Source organism: Mustela nigripes, chromosome 12 (assembly GCF_022355385.1).
Source record: "Mustela nigripes isolate SB6536 chromosome 12, MUSNIG.SB6536, whole genome shotgun sequence".
Classification (NCBI taxonomy): Eukaryota; Metazoa; Chordata; class Mammalia; order Carnivora; family Mustelidae; genus Mustela; species Mustela nigripes.
Genome location: NC_081568.1, coordinates 30512094 through 30529166, shown reverse-complemented (window position 1 = coordinate 30529166; position 17073 = coordinate 30512094). Strand labels below are relative to the sequence as shown.

Below are 17073 nucleotides of genomic sequence, written 5' to 3'. Positions count from 1 at the left end.
TGCATGTGGCTGACCAATTTTCCCAACAGTATTTGTTGAAGAGGCTGTCTTTTTTCCATTGGACATTCTTTCCTGCTTTGTCGAAGATTAGTTGACCATAGAGTTGAGGGTCTATTTCTGGGCTCTCGGTTCTGTTCCACTGATCTATGTGTCTGTTTTTGTGCCAGTACCATACTGTCTTGATGATGACAGCTTTGTAATAGAGCTTGAAGTCTGGAATTGTGATGCCACCAACTTTGGCTTTTTCAATATTCCTTTGGCTATTCGAGGTCTTTTCTGGTTCCATTCTAAGGTATTTTTTTATGATAGTATTAATGTAAGCTAAATTTTTCTTTTTCATATTTTTTTGCTGAATAATTGTGAGTATTTGGTTTTGGTTGTGGGTTTGGATACTAAACTCTTACCTGTTGATCTTGCTGGATTCACTTTTAATTCTAATTGTTTTAAAATTTGTTTTAGAGTTTCTGTATACATAGCATTAATTGCAAATGATGACTCTTATTTTTTCCTTTCCAATCTTTGTATCTTTCTTTTTCTTGCCTTATTGTACTGGTTAATATTGCATTGATTAGCAATAATGATAGTGGACAACTTTGTTTTCCTCTTGAACTCAGGTTAAAAGTACTCAGTATTTTGCTGTTACTTATGATACTTGCTGTAGGTTTTTGTGGTTTTTTTTATATTCCTTGTTTGCATTCCTGAAATAAACACCACATGTTCACTGTGTGTTTTGTCGTTTTTAAATATTAACTGACTTCAGTTTGTTAATTTTTGGAAGATTTTTGTAGCTAAGTTCATGAGAGGTGGTATTGGCCTATATTTTTTCCTTCTTCTAATGTCCTTGTTTAGGTGTGGTATTTTTCTTCGTAAAACAACTGGGGAAATTTTACTTTATTTTTATATTTTCTGGAAGAATTTATATAAGATGGATTTTATTATTTTTTCCTACATGGTTAGTAGAATTCACCAGTGAATCTGTTTGGGCATAGGGCTTTCTTTCTTAGGAAGTGTTTTTGTTTTGTTTTTTAAGATTTTATTATTTATTTGTCAGAGAGAGTGTACAAGCAGGGGGAACAGCAGGCAGAGAGGAAGAAGCAGGCTCCCCATTGAGCAAGGAGCCCAATGTGGGCTCTATCCCAGGACCCTAGGATAATGCTAAGGCAGCCGATTAAACCTATCCGGCCACGCAGACCTCCCCTTTTAAGGAAGTTTTAAGATTATGGATTCCATTTCTTCAGCAGATACAGTACTATTCAGATTTTCTCCTTTTTTTAGTCATTTTTGAATCTTTATTACTACATTCATATTTATAATTGTTAAACCTTCACATTGGACTAATCTTTTTATAGTTATGAAATGTCCCTTTTTCTTCCTGGTAATACTTCTCTTATGAGTATGCATGATATATTAAAATGGCTATACTCACTTTGATTTAGGGCTTGCAGAATAAATCCTTTACCATCCTTTTACTTTCTATTGCGTATGTCCTTACGTTTAAGTTTCTGGCCTATAAACATCATATAGATATTTTTTGTTTGTTTTTAAATCTAGTTTGACTATCTAATTTGTCTTCTAATTGGAATATTTAGACTGTGTCTAGTGGATTTTTATCTGTATGGTCTGTGGGCTTTATGCACTGTAATTTTGTGTATGTTTGAGTTTTTTCATCTTGTTAATTTTCTCATATACTTGAGTTTGTTTGCTGTCTTGAGATTTGTCACATCCGTTCTTTGTTCTCATGTTTCTCCTTTTCTGTTTCTTTTGGAATTGTCAAGATTTTCTTTTCCTCCTCTATTAATACCTTGGTTATAAAATATTTTCTTCTTTTAGCAGTTGATATTAAGGTTTAGTGTTTTATTGCAATCAGAACAGTTCAGGAAACCTCTTACAGTTTATATCATCTTCCTTCTGCTTTTTATATTATTGCTTTTGCTTTTATTTCTACATATATTTATAACCCTACAAGGTAGTTTTGTTGTTGTTTTAAACTGGATCTATTGATACATACATATATATATTTTTTAAGATTTTATTTATTTATTTGACAGAGAGACAGTGACAGAGGGAACACAAGCAGGGGGAGTGAGAATGGGAGAGAGAGGCCTCCTGCTGAGCAGGGAACCTGATATAGGCCTCCTGCTGAGCAGGGAACCTGATATAGGGCTCCATCCCATGACTGTGGGATCACGACCCTAGCCAAAGGCAGTTGCTTAACCAACAGAGCCACCCAGGCACCCCTATTGATACATATTTTTAAAGATCTATTTATTTGAGAGAGAGAGAGCATGGGGGGAGGGGCAGAGGGAGAGAATTTTAAGCAGGCTCCCTGCTGAGTGTGGAGCCCAGTGCAGGGCTCCGTCTTACAACCCAGGAGATCATGACCTGAGCTGAAACCAAGAGCTTAAACCTGTTGAGGTGTCCCTAAACTGGAACTGTAGACATTTACCTACATTATTTACGTATTCCAGTATCCTTCTGGCATGTGTACATTTTCATTCATCGTATATCACTTTCTGTTTGATAAATTTCCTTTACTGTTCCTTTTAGTGCAGGTCTAGTTAAGATAAATTCTTTCACCTTTTTTTTTTGTCTGTAAATGCCTCTGTTTTGCCTTGATATTTGAAAGCTATTTTTATGATTGGCTCCTATTTTTTATGCTTTATATAAGTTATTATCGTCTGGGTTCGGGTTCTTTTTTTTTTTTTTTTTTTTTAACTTGGTGAACAGCAAGTAGTTCCTTCTTACTGCTTCTTCTGGCTACTTTAAAGGTTTTCTTCTGTTTTAGTCATTCTTCTCTCATATCCTCTCATACTCCAGTTATATAGTATTGAATCTGTTCACTGTCTCATATGTCTCTGATGTTATTTTCAGTTTTTATTGTTAACTTTTGGCTTCAGTGTGTTTACTTTCTACTCACCTGTTTTTTCCTCTATCCTGCTATTAAATTGGTCTCTTCAAGTTTTAATTTCAGTTACTGTATTTCTATCATTTGTTTTACTCTTATTTTAAAGATTCCAGGTCGCTGCTTTCTTTTTCCATGTTTCCTTCTATTTACTTGATCATATTTATCATAGTGATTTATAGCCTTCTTAGAACAACACCAATATGTGATTCACCTGTGTTCTATTTCTGTTGTTGTTCTCTTTTCTTGGTTTTTAGTTACTTGGCCCTTTATTTTAAAGCATACCTCATGTTATTACATGATTGGATGTGAACATTGCATATTCAGAATATTTTACTCTGGGTCATGCTGTTTTCCTCTTACGAGAGTTAAGCTTTATTCTATAATGTTGGCTTATAACACTGATTTTGTTTAGTTTTAGCTTTCTCTTTGATCTAAGGAATGGCTGTTTGGGACCTCAAATGACAGTTGTTGATGTTGAACAGAATCTCTTCACCTTGACCAGTCTTAAGCTGAAATATCTATCTAGAGTGTTACATACCTGCTCAAATTTCTGCTTACTTCCTTAGCTTCCTAGGAATAGCTTTTTGTTTGGTTCCTTGGATTTCTTTTTGTTTTTGTTTTTTTTTCCACCCATCTTGATACTATATTTATTTATTTATTATTTATTTTCTCATCATAGCATATACCCTCCCAAATGTCCATCACCCAGCTACCCCATCCCTCCCACCCTCCTCCCCTCCAGCAACCCTCAATTTGTTTCCTGAGATTGTATCTCCCTCTCTGATTTCATCTTGTTTCATTTTTCCCTCTTTTCCCCCTAATGATCCTCTGTCTTGTTTCTCAGATTCCTCATATCAGTGAGATATATGATAATTGTCTTTCTCTGATTGACTTATCTCGGTTAGCATAATAGTTCTGTCCACATCATTACAAATGGCAAGATTTCTTTTTTTGATGGCTGCATAGTATTCCAGAGTGTGTGTGTGTCTTCTTTATCTACTCATCTGTTGATGGACATCTAGGCTCTTTCCATAGTTTGACTGTTGTGGACATTGCTGCTATAAACATTGGGATGCATGTGCCACATCAGATCATTACAGTTGTATCTTTGGGTAAATACCCAGTAGTACAGTTGCTGGGTCGTAGGGCAGTTCTATTTTCAACTTTTTGAGGAACCTCTATACTGTTTTCCAGAGTGGCTGCATGAGCTCGCATTCCTACCAACAATGTAGGAGGGTTCCACATTCTCCACATCTCTGTTTTGCACAGTATAGAGATTGGCAAGTGCCTTGGAGAGGAGATTGCATGAAGATTTGCATTCACTTTCCTATGTTTACTTTTCTTTGGGATTTTTTTCCGTCCAGTCATGGCCACATTGGCTGCATTAAAGTTCATTCTGTCTCTCCAGTCTAGAAAGATTTTTGCTTTCTGCTAAGACTCTATTCCTCTAAAACTGGGAATTGACAGGTGCCCCTAGGGACAAAGCCTGATTGGATGTGGAGCTTGTGCATGTCTTTCCAGGGATCCATTGCCCTTTTAACAGTTTTCACAAGTATTTTGTTTACCCTTTACAGTTGTCTTTGACTAGAGGGGTGGTCTGATCCAGCCTCTCTGGTGTGGCCACAAATTGAATTCTGTTATTTACTTCTTTATAAAATTGTTTTTAGATTTTATTGCATTCAGATAGAAGAAATTCTTCTTTGAGAAACAAACTATATGTATTAATCAATACAATATTATATAATATTGAATAATATAATATAATAGTGAACTACCATAAGTAAAAATTATTTGGCTACATAAACCAAAAACGCTTAAAAATTGAGTAATTTAATAAATTTTACAGAGAAGTGTTAGTTAAATGATACTTGATTGACCACTGATTTTTGAAGTGAATTTATAAAATTTATATTTGGTAAAATAGAATTATTGTGGCTACAATATGTGGCTATATAAGACTTTTAACATCATAATATATAAAATGTAGGTCCTGGTTAAAATCACTTCCTAAAAAAAAAAATGGCTCCACACTGAGCGTGGAGCTCACAGCTTAAATTCACAACCTTGAGATCAAGACCTGAGCTGAGATCGAGTCAGTTGCTCATCCGACAGACATACCCATATGCCCCTAAAAAATCACATTTCAACTAAAATAAGGTGGAAATGTTTTTTCTTCACAATTTTTATAAAATCATGAATTTTTATCAAAAATAGGTGAATTGTTTTTTCACTAGATTTCTGATACTTTGCTTTATGTGTATGTTTATTGTTTCTCTATTTTTGATGTATATAATTCTGTAAATTATTTACTATAGTCTTTTCTGGAGTTTTAAATGAAATAATTTTGAAATGCCTTATAACAAATATTTATCACAAGAGAACTGAATGTAAGTTAAGAAAATAAATGTCTGCTAGTTTTAAAATCATGTTAAAATTTTAAAATACCATATTAACATTATGAAGATGGGTCTGATCTGGTGGTATTATAAAAAATTGTTTAATAAGATTTTTATCAATAACTAAATATTTTGTGTATTATTTAGGTGCATTGACATACAGCAGAGCAACGAGGTAGAGAGGACACAAGCACTTCGATTAGTCAGAAAGGTATGCTCTATGTGTGAGAGAGAAGGCAGATTTTTGGTGTTTACATTAAGTATTTTACATTTTTAGATTTAGACTATTCTGTGAAATCTTTATATTAAAATTTTAAAGGCTAAATTCTCATTAAACATTTTTGTTAAAATTATATGAGGTGAATAGGCCTGTTAAACTTAGAGTTAAGCATAAATATTTTGTGTAATTATTCTGTGTGATTGGGTACAGCTAGGACAATATTTTTTAATAAAATATTCACTGTAAGGAATACAGTTGTTGCCCCACCCCATCCCCACCCATTATCTGGAGTTTCAGTTACCTGAGGTCAACCATGGTTTTCCTTCTGCATATGGTTAGGTCTGTAGTAGACTAATGTTACATCACAATACTTACATCTTCACCTCACTCATCTCATCACATAGGAATTTCATCATCTCACATCACCACAAGAAGGGTGAGTACAGTACAATAAGCTATTTTGAGAGAGAGAGACCCTATTCATATAAATTTTATTGTAGTATGTTACAGTTCTATTTTATTGTTATTGTTGCTAATCTCTTGCTGTGCCTAATTTATGAGTTAAACTTATTGTAGATATGTATGTACAGTAAAAAAAAGTATACTTGACTTTTGAACTTAATGGGTCTACTTACATAAATTTTTTTCTATAAATATAGAACTGTAAATGTATTATCTCTTACGATTTTCTTAACATTTTCTTTAGCTTCCTTTCTTGTAAGAACATAGTCTATAAAACATACAGAATATGTGTTAACTGTTTATGTTATCAGTAAGGCTTTCAGTCAACAGTAGACTTTTAGTATAGTTTGTATATAGAGTTCAGTACTGTCTGTGGTTTCAATATCCACTTGGGGGTCTTGGAACATATCCCCAATGGATAAGAGGGTGGGGAAGAACTACTGTATTTCTTCCTTAGTAGACACGTAAATGAAATTACAGCTTTTTTGATGTAGTATTGGAGAAAGAGGATTACTTGTTTCCCACTCTACTTCCTTCTTACTTGTATGCTTGGAGTTAACCATTAAAAGAATGTCACAGAGTATTACAGGCTGTTTTTGGGGTCAAATTTAGGTAGAGTCCATAGCAGTTTCAATAAGCAATTCAGTCCATAGCAATTTCAATAAGCATTTTATAGGATAGGTCAGAATCTAAATTCTGCATTAGAGCGTGGTAAGGATAACCCATAATGCTTCTAATGAGAGGTTTTCAAGGAATTTTTGTTGTTAATTAATGTGATACCCTCATGGCAAAACACTGAACTAACAGTTAACTTGGTAAGGACAGTTATGTATGAATTTTTTCATGTTTCATCCTAAGTATCCTGTTTCATCCTAAACATTTATGAGACTTATGCAGTATATGGTTGCTTTAATGTAAAAGCATCAAAAATTATTTAAATTATTTAAAAAAATAAGATTTTTAACCCTTCTCTTTACTCCCCTTTGAATTCAGTGTATACTTCAGAATGGTAGAGTGTTGAATTTGTACATTAACTAGATCTCCTCTTTTTCTCTTTTATTTCAATTGTCCAGCTTGGGGTTAGTAGTAGTAGCCACAGGTGAGCATAGTAAGGAAGAGGTAAATGGATGAATGGCTTAAAAGAAATTTACAATTCTAATAAGAGTAATATTGAAGATAGATTACAATATTTCTGTCTGTGGGTAAAGTGTCATATTGAGGCTATGATTTCACTCCTCAGATTTTTTGTTTCTAAGATTTTATTTATTTGTTTGACAGAGAGAGATCACAAGTTGGCAGAGAGGCAGGCAGAGAGAGAGAGGGAAGCAGGCTCCCTGCTGAGCTGAGTGCCCGAAGTGGGGTTTGATCCCAGGACCCTGAGATTATGACCTGAGCTGAAGGCAGAGGCTTAACCCACTGAGCCACCAATGCACCCCTTGTAAAATGTTTTGGCACATTACAATTTAGCTTGTAAACAGCCCAGTAGAAGTAAATAGACACTTAACAATTTAATAATGCTATTGCAAAAATATTTTTTTCTTCTGTTATCTTCTAAAACACAGAGTAATTTGAGGCAGATAACATTTGTGAATCCAAAGGCAGGAAAATTGCTTATACCTGATGGTAGGATGTAGACTCAGAGGAAGAATTGTGGTGCAAGGTTCCTCCTTGGTTTAGCTAAAAGAAGATAGAATTAAGAGGAAGCATACTTGCTGAATCAATAGTGACCTCTATTGGTTAGAGGAACTGTAATTTCAGTAGTATTTTTTTTTAAAGATTTTATTTATTTATTTACAGAGAGAGACACAGCAAGAGAGGGAACACAAGCAGGGGGAGTGTGAGAGGGAGAAGCAGGGTCCAGAGTAAGCAGGGAGCCCTATGGGGCGCTCGATCTCAGGACCATGGGATCATGACCTGAGCCAAAGGCAGATGCTTAATGACTGAGCCACCCAGGTGCTCCTCAGTAGTATTTTTTAACAACCAAAGCACCTATTTTTTTTTTTTTTCCAGCAACATCTTGGCAAGAGCTAGTAGAAATTAATGTTAATGTTATAATGGCTAGGTCACGATGGATTTTTTGTGTGCATTTTGAAAGTTTTAAAATTTTCTATGTAAGTATTAATCTTATTTATTTTAAAGAAAACATAGAAACATCTGTTGCTTTAGGATAACTTTTTCATGGGTTTTCCTTCCTTTTTCACCTGTCTTCACTTGTCTCATTCATTTGGAAGATTTTTTGCTTCCATGCTCATTTTCAGTGTTTTTGATTTTTTTTTTCCCCCTTTCTCTCCAGTCCAGAGAATCTTTCCTGGTTTTTGTCTTTCTCTTCTTCTGTATAATTTTCCCACTTTTCAGCTGTTACTAGTCTTTATCCCCTTGAAATTCTATTCACTGCCTGCCTGATTTAAGCCATCAATTTTCCTTATATATTATTTCTTTATTCATATAGTAAGAGATTTACATAGCACATATTTTTTTACAGTTGAAGGAGATTCATTTAGGGAATTACTTGCCCTTGATACATAGGTTTATAAATCCAATAACATCTAATACAGATCAATTATCCCTACTCAGAGACCTATTATTTTGGAAATTATTCACCTACCAGGCTTTATTTATTAAACAGTCATTACCTATATAATTTGTTTTCTTTCTAATTTCCAAACTGAAGATAATGTTATCTATTTTCACTATTACAAATATATTATTGCCAATTATACTTTTCATTTAAAGTTAGATTTATCCAAAGTTTTGTCACCAGAAACATACTATTTGCATCATGCTTTTTGAAATATTAAACATAGATTATGGATTACTAATTTTACCTTTTGGCATAGCAACAAGTGATGGTTAGAGGGAGATTATCAGACATCTGTTGCAGTAAAGTGAGGAAGAATGAGGGCCCAAATTAGAGTTTGATGGGAGAGAGAATATGGATAGTGAATAAATTGGTAGGACAGGACTTGGTGGCTATATATGGGAAAGAGTTAGAAATGGAATAGTACAGTAGTGTGTTGACAGCTGTTGTTACCACTGACTTTCTTTGTCTAGGTACTGTAAAGTTGTATTAAATATAGTTCCTATTTGAGAGAACTGAGAATCTCAGAAACCTTAAATATTGTCATTTAATTGACTTATAGTCTGAATTATTAGGGGAAAATAGCCAACATTTTCCCATAGTAACAATTATTAACACTTATTGCATCAATTAGTAACCCTTAGAAATGTTCTTATGAAGAAGATTAAAATTGATGCCTGGATTTTATAAATGTTCTGTGGTTATAAACACCTTGATCTGAACAAAACAGGTTTTAAACATGTGTTATGAAGTAAATAACTTCTTTTTCTGATTCCTCCCTGTTACAGATGATTACTGTGAATGCTTCCTTGTTTCCTAGCTCTGTGGCCAACTCATTAATAGCAGTTGGAAATGACGGACTTCAAGAAAGAGACAGAATGGTCCGAGCATGCATTGCCATTATCTGTGAACTAGGTCAGAATTCTCTTCAAGTAATGAAAATGAAGCATTTTAGGAATATATATATATATATATATAAAAGAATGTAACATTTTTTAATGTGATTTGGGTCAGAATTTTCTCCAAGTAATAAAAATAAAGTGTTTTAGAACAAATATAAGACTATGACATTTTAAAATCCTTTCATACATGAATTCTTAGTTATTGCTACAAAGATATGAAAAATTTAGTTTATATGCATATAAGAATTGTCCAGATTCCACTGCTGAGAATAAAATTGCTTAAAGTCTGGTTCTCAGAAATTAGTTAACCACACTGTATCTTGATGTGGGTTAAAAAACAATCTATTATTATACATTAAAAAAAATCTAAATGCAAAACAAAGAGTGACGTGGGGAAAAACAGAAAAAAATGGATGAGCATTGAACTGATGATTGTAAAGAAAAAGAGTCTGAGTTACCAAAGAAATAAACAGATTTCAGCAGCTATAGATTTTGTTAAAAGGAAACAAACAAAAAAAACCGCTCATTGCTGGAGCAAACAAAAAATAAATGTTACAAACATGATAGGTAAGTAACTTATTTATATGCAGATCAGTAGGCAAAATAAATAATTCTCAAAGAAACATGACTAATCAACATATTTTAAAAGTTCAACCTCACTTAAAACCAGAAAACACACTTTTAAATGATAAGAGAGGATTTTTCCCACCAAAAGTAGAGCTTGTGTAGGTTACATTCACTCTTGGTATAATAAAGTTAATAACAAAATCATAAACTAAATTTAAGAGACTCAAACCCTATTATTGAAGATTTAAAGGTTCCATTTACAGTATATACTCATTTAAAGACTTACTAAAGTCAGAAAGTTAATCAAGGACATTTAAAAATAATAAAAATTTGACATGTACTGATACGCGATGCTTGGAAAGCTATATTCAGAGTTAACTTACGTAAAATGCTTTTATAATTAAGCAAAAACCAATGAAAAGTGCATGAGCCCAAGAAATTTAAAAAAAAAAAAAAAAAGGAAAGAAAATCAGCTTCAGATAAGCAGGAGGAAAGCAACAATGAAATTAAGAGTCCTAATTAGAGAACAAGATTGATAATTTAAAATAATCTGTTAGTTGGAGAGAAACATACATGGATACCCAAAGATGTCCTAATGTTTGAAAAACATGGAAGTCAGAGAAACACAGGATGAATATACAAATGAGGAAGAAAGAAATAGGAATTTTCTAAAATAATGAAATAATTTTTATAAATATTTGAAAATCTTTTTGAAATGAATGGGTTTTTGGAGGAAATTTTATTTCCAGTTAACTCAAAAAGTAGAAAACATAATAAGATAAAAACCATAGAAGTACTTGATGAAATAATTGCCTTCAAAAAGACTTATTCGGGTAGTTTTGTCTTTAAAAAATTGTTCCAAGGAACAGAGTTCTTATATAATGTAAGCTAATTGAAAGTATTAAAATATGGAAACCTACCAATTTTTTAATGAGACTATCATTTTATATGCATATAGACATAGATATACATATACCCACACCTATACGCATACATAACATTCTAGATTCACATATATAACATTCTACATTGTTAACATTCTAGAATATTTCAGATTAGTACTGTATTATTCTTAATGGTAAATTTCTGTAAGTACTATAAACTTTTAATTCCTAATTAAATTAGTATTGCTAAAAACTTTGAGCAGTTTAGTAAATTAGAATAATAAATAATGTTTACATATTGTAGATGATGTATCTAGAAAACTCTGAATCAGCTGAAAAACAGAACTTAACTAATTCAAGACAGGAGAAATGTGAAAATACAGATAAATTTATTTTGTGTTTCAGTGATAAAGTTAGTAAATATATTAGGACAAAAATACTATTTCCAGAGTAGAAAAGAAAATTATGTATCACAGAACTTAGTAAGAAATGTATGACTTGTGCCTGTGTTTGGGGGGATACTTTTTACATTTGAATTTGTCAAGTTAATTCTTAATAATGTAGAAATGAGAACATTGGTTGTGTAGTAGAGGGGATACTGATTGAAAAGTGGTATGAGGGAACTTTCTAGGATGATGAAATTTCTGTATCTTGATTGGATATTGGTTATAAGAATATAAAAATTCAAAATTTATTGAACTGTTCTGTTAAAATATGTGAATTTTACTTTCTGTAATTATACATACCACAATGTAGAAAAAAAACAGAAGCAACCTAATTCTAGAATTAGGCTAAGGCTAGAATAAACATGAGATATCCAACCATGAGAACATTTTTGAGAAACAATAATGAAGGGAAGGGAAAGGGTTTTGTTTGTTTGTTTTTTTTAATAAAAACTTATTAAGCTCGGTGATTAAGAGAGAAAAATGAAAAGAGATTGAGTTACAGACTATGGTATATAGGGAATTAGCATATCAGAAGAATAAAAGTCAGTTTGTGAAGCATGCTAGGATAATTGATTAAACATTTGGAAAAAGATTGAGTTTATCAGTATTAAGCAAAACTCAGTTTCCTGAGATCAGTTTCCTGAGATTGAAAGCTGGAATGTTAATCATGAACTCATTTAAAACACATAGATGTATGTGTGGGCATGATCAGAAAAGGCCTGATCTTTGAAGTAAGGGAGGAGTTTCTGAGTTTAAAATCCAAAGTTAAATTGCAAAGAAGATGAAAGATTTGAAATAGATGAAAAGCTAATATAGTCCCATTAAATGAACAACTTCTTGCTTTTGATAGGGAAGAAAAACCATTCCAGTAAAATATGGACAAAGAATATAAAAAAGCAGTTCAGAGACATTAAAAAAAAAAATCAGGGTTTTGGGAAGAGTATATTCAATGACTCTTATTAGATAATTTTATCCATATTTTAAATGTCTTTGAGTAGAAAGTTTTTCAAGTCAGAAAGGAAGTTGTTTCACCATAAAATTCCAGATTTCTGATTACTTTTATTATATATCCACTACATACTTTATTAAGTTTTTCTTTTTTATTTTAGCACTTCAGAATCCAGAGGTGGTGGCCCTTCGAGGTGGACTAAACACCATCCTGAAAAATGTGATCGACTGTCAATTAAGTCGAATAAATGAGGCCCTAATTACTACAATTTTGCACCTCCTTAATCATCCAAAGACCCGACAATATGTGCGAGCTGATGTAGAGTTAGAGGTAGGAACTTTAATATCCTTTTCTAGTTTTATAATAATGACTTTAAATACATACCTACTCTTGCTTTGAAATTTTAAAGTTAACAGATGCAGCACAAAGTTAATTACCAAACATAAATTAAGACTGACTTTTCCTCAGCAATATTTTATAGTTCATTCCATTTGGACTGATTTGGAAATATTATTCTAAAGAATATTTCATCAATATATAAAGTGAAGTTTATTTTTTTATCTGTGAAAACTTTATTAAGCCAATTAAAGCACAAGTAAAGTTGCATATACATTTACCTGCTTATTTAAGAGAACCGTTTCTTTTTAAGAACTTCAGTATGTTAACTGTGTGAATAGCTCTTGCTAATTATATACTATTTATTTATTAACCCATGCTAAAATTCTCTGAACTTAGAGGCACTTGTTAGCAACTAATGACCATATATACTTGAAAGAAAAAGAATATGAATCCTTTCTTTTCAAAATATAGTGCAATTTAATTTTTTTAGCATTTCAGTGTTTTCTTACAGTTAGTCTAAAATAATAAGATTGCTTTGTACTCTTTTTTATAATAAAGTGTGTAGTGGAGGTTAGAACAGAATTACTACAAACTGATCTTATAGTTTATGTGTGTGAATGCACTACATTGTTGTCCATTGTAGATACCATTCAGAGTAAGATTAAACTAAGGATTTGTTTATATTTGGGTATGAAATTATGCAAAGTATAAAAGATAAATTGTTCTCTAGCATGTTATTCTAAATCATTACATTGAATTTGTCTTCAGTCTTACAGTTCTGGTTTTATTAAGGCCAGTAGAAGTATTTGACAGCTTTTATCATTAGTAAGTGACAGCTTTTATCATTAACTAATAAATAAGTAAAAATTTCTTCTCAATAAGTGATTTCAAATACAGTCATTATTCATGGGAGTCCATTTCCCAATGGACTAGCATTTTTGATATTTTATAGTATGTTTAGTATGGTATAGTATTTTTAGCCTGTATAGTATGTATAGTATAGTATGTTTAGTATAGTATAGTATGTTTAGTCTGAATTTTTTTTAATCAGGTAGAAATATAATTTTAGGATTGGTGAGATGATTATAATAAAGCCCTGGTTTTTTATTCCTATGTAATTATAAAACAAATTAGCCAAGCCTTTATTAAATTAAAAAAAACAAAACAAAACTCAAAAGAATATGGTAGACATTTAAGTACAGGAGTGTCTTTGCTTATGTCTCTATTTCTTTAAAACCACAAATGTTTGTTCTTTACTCCTCTAACAAGATTTCCCCAAAATAGCATAGTGATTTAGAGCATAGACTTTGGACTATACAGATCTGGTTTTGATTTTTTTGCTCCTGTATTCTACTAGCTTTATGACTTGGACAAGTTATGAGCCTCTCTTGGACCCATTTTTTTCTTAGGTAAAAGGAAGGTCATGGTTTTCATTTTAAAGAATTATTGTGAACAATAAATACTGTCATAATAATAGTAGTTGTAATAACACCAGCTAACACTCATGTAATGCTTATAATGAGTTAGTATTTCCAGGCACTTTACATATGTTAATTCTAATCTGCATAAAATTCTGATCTTTGTACTTCAGTACCTAGCACATAGTAAATATTCAACAAATACTGTTTACCTTAGATATCATTCTTCATCATCCACTTTAATATCATCATCTTCATTTTATAGTCACTAAGAATATTATCCTCATTTTTATTAATTATATTTTACAAAATTTGGTTCTAAATTGATACTTTGATTTCCATTTCTTCATACAAAAGAACTATTTTCAGTGTTGCTGTCTCTGTTGTTAGGCTCAGGTCTGTCTTCCTCTTAAAAATCCCTTTTTTAAATTTACTCTCACTTTAATTTCTGCTATCTGTGATATGTTTTGACCTCAGACAGAAAAATGTGTGCATTTAATATAATGTATATAATGTATATACTATAGACAGTCTATAAGGGTTGTAAATCAGTTGTAATTTTTTATAGTAATTGTAAATTACAAATTGTAATTGTAAAAATTTTATAGTAATTTTTAAAACTTTATCTTTTAAAGTTATACTTCAGAGTAGAATAAATTCGATCGCTCATAGCATCTGCTATGGAAAATACAAAACTGGAATAATTATGAAAGTCATATATTTAAAGCAGCATAGAGCTGTGAAAGCAATAAGAGCCAGAAAGAGTGGAATTTGTGAGAGGGAAGATTCTTTGGGAGTTGCCCTGAAGATCTAGAGATGCTCTTGGGGGCATTTGCAGATTTGGGGCACAGGCTAAAGGCTAAGAACATGATGTGGGCCTAGTAGACCAGAGTATTTGGCAATCGTGCAAATATGGTAAGCCTAGAGATAGGAAAAATCCCACACTAAGTCTGATATACTCCTTTAGATATTTGCTGAAACAAGACTGTGAGGGGCAAAAACTATGATGTCCGAACCTGAGGTGATAAGCACAATGAGGAACATGTTGTAGTCCTCAGTGCATAGAATGCAAAGACCTTTTAGGAGGGGCCATGGGCTAAAGTTGGAAGGCCCAAAAGCAGTAGTGAATTTACACTGGTTATATGTAATTACTTTTTTTCTTGGGGCCATTTATTGATCAATATATAATTAGAAACTGAAAATGCAGGTAGGCCTTTGCTGGGATCAGAAAAGCCAAAGTAGCTTTCTGCATTTGTGTGGTACTAAAACACTGATTTCTTGTTCTTGACGTATCCCAAATTCTGAAGCTTTTCTGGATGGGTAGCTAAAGATTTAAGTTCAAAACTTAAGAAGTACGTAGAAAAGATTCCCAGTCTCTATTGCTAAGGAGCAAAATATTTGCTAAGTTCTCTAATGAAAATCCTGGAAGACCATCCTTGAGGAACAGGGGAAAACCAAAGGTATCCTCAGTCTTCTCAAAATGACAGTGTAGTCTCAATTTAACACAGCTGGTGATTAAGATGATCAGCCCCCCACCTTACTCTACCTAACAGAGGAAAGGATAAACCATTTCTGATGGTGGTAACATCATTTGGAATATTCACAGTGTCTGACATTCACTTACTAATTTGATTGAATATCATGCAAAAATATATGACCATTTGACTAAATACCCAAAAGAAAAACATTCTATAGAACCATGCCCACAGGTGATCCAGATAGTGCAGTTAGAGGGAAAGAGTTTAAAACAACCATGGATGTTATTTTAAACAACACCCAGGATTCCTGGGTGACAGTTGGTTAAATGTCCGACTCTTGGTTTTGGCTCAGGTCATGATCTCAGAGTTGTGAGATCCAGCCTCACAGTATAGCATTTGCTTAAGACTATTTCACTCTCTGCTTCTCCCATTCCGTGCTCACTCTCACATTCTCTTTTTTGCTGTCTCTCAAAGCAGTCTTGAAAATAAATAAATAAAACAACCATGTGTAATTTGTTCAGGAAAATTAAGAAAAAAGGAAGAAAATGATGAAATGGTGAATTTGAACAGATAATTGAAATACATAAATGATTTCAGTGGAAGTTATACTGAAAAATACTTGGAATTCTGAACTCAATGAAAAATGCATTTTGGACAAGAAGATAATAGTAAACTAGAGGAAAAGTCAATAAAAATATCCAGGGTAAAGCACAGAGAGGAAAAAGAAAGAAATGAATAGAACACACAAAAGTGATAAGATATAATTTTGTCTTTGGAGAAGAAAGAGAAAATGGGCAGAAGTAAATATCCAAAGAGACAATGGCCAAGACTTTTGTTTCTGAAACTGATGAAACTTTATGCTCACAAAGCTCACAAAACTCTGAATAAGATAATACAAAGAAAACATGTAGGCACATCATGGTAAGATTGTTGAAAACCAAGATAAATAAAAATCTTGAAAACAGCTTGAGGGGGAGAAAAAACCAAAAACTTGTTACTTTCAAAGGAATGTGTCTGATAGCTGATTCCCAGCAGAACTCTTGAAAACTAGAAGACAGTCAAATGGCATCTTTAGAGCACTGAAAGGAGAATATGCCAGCCTAACCCAAAGAAAATGTCTTTCAAAAACAAAGGTAAAATAAAAGATTTTTTGAGACTAAGAATAAAAAAAAGACCATACAGAATGTAAAGAAACACTACTCTTTCTTGGATTACTTGTGCTTACGTCAGGAAGACACTACAGCGTCCAAGGGGAGGTACCTGTGGAGAGGAGCTGAACTCTGTCACTGTCAATTAGCACATCGTGCATGAGCCATCTTGAAACAGGTCCTCCAGCTCCAGTCAAGGCTTCAGGTGACTGTAGCCTGACCAGTATTTTGACTGCAGACTTAATGAGGGCCCCAAACCATAACTGCATAGCTAAGCCTGTCATAGACGGCTGTCTCCGAGGAACCATATGAGATAATAAATATTCATTGTTGCTTAAAAAATGACATACACGGGTCACCTGGGTGGCTCAGTGGGTTCAA

General features: G+C 32.8%; 1 protein-coding gene across 5 annotated transcripts in view; it reads left to right on the top strand.

The window, feature by feature from the left end:
• Positions 1-17073, top strand: part of RICTOR (RPTOR independent companion of MTOR complex 2) — a 129400-nt gene that overhangs the window by 62031 nt on the left and 50296 nt on the right. For all 5 annotated transcript variants that reach the window (XM_059417025.1, XM_059417022.1, XM_059417023.1 and 2 more), the window contains exons 6-8: positions 5449-5512; positions 9350-9476; positions 12470-12639. In XM_059417025.1, the coding sequence (XP_059273008.1) occupies positions 5449-5512; positions 9350-9476; positions 12470-12639 (361 nt within the window). The remainder of the gene's footprint in view (positions 1-5448; positions 5513-9349; positions 9477-12469; positions 12640-17073) is intronic.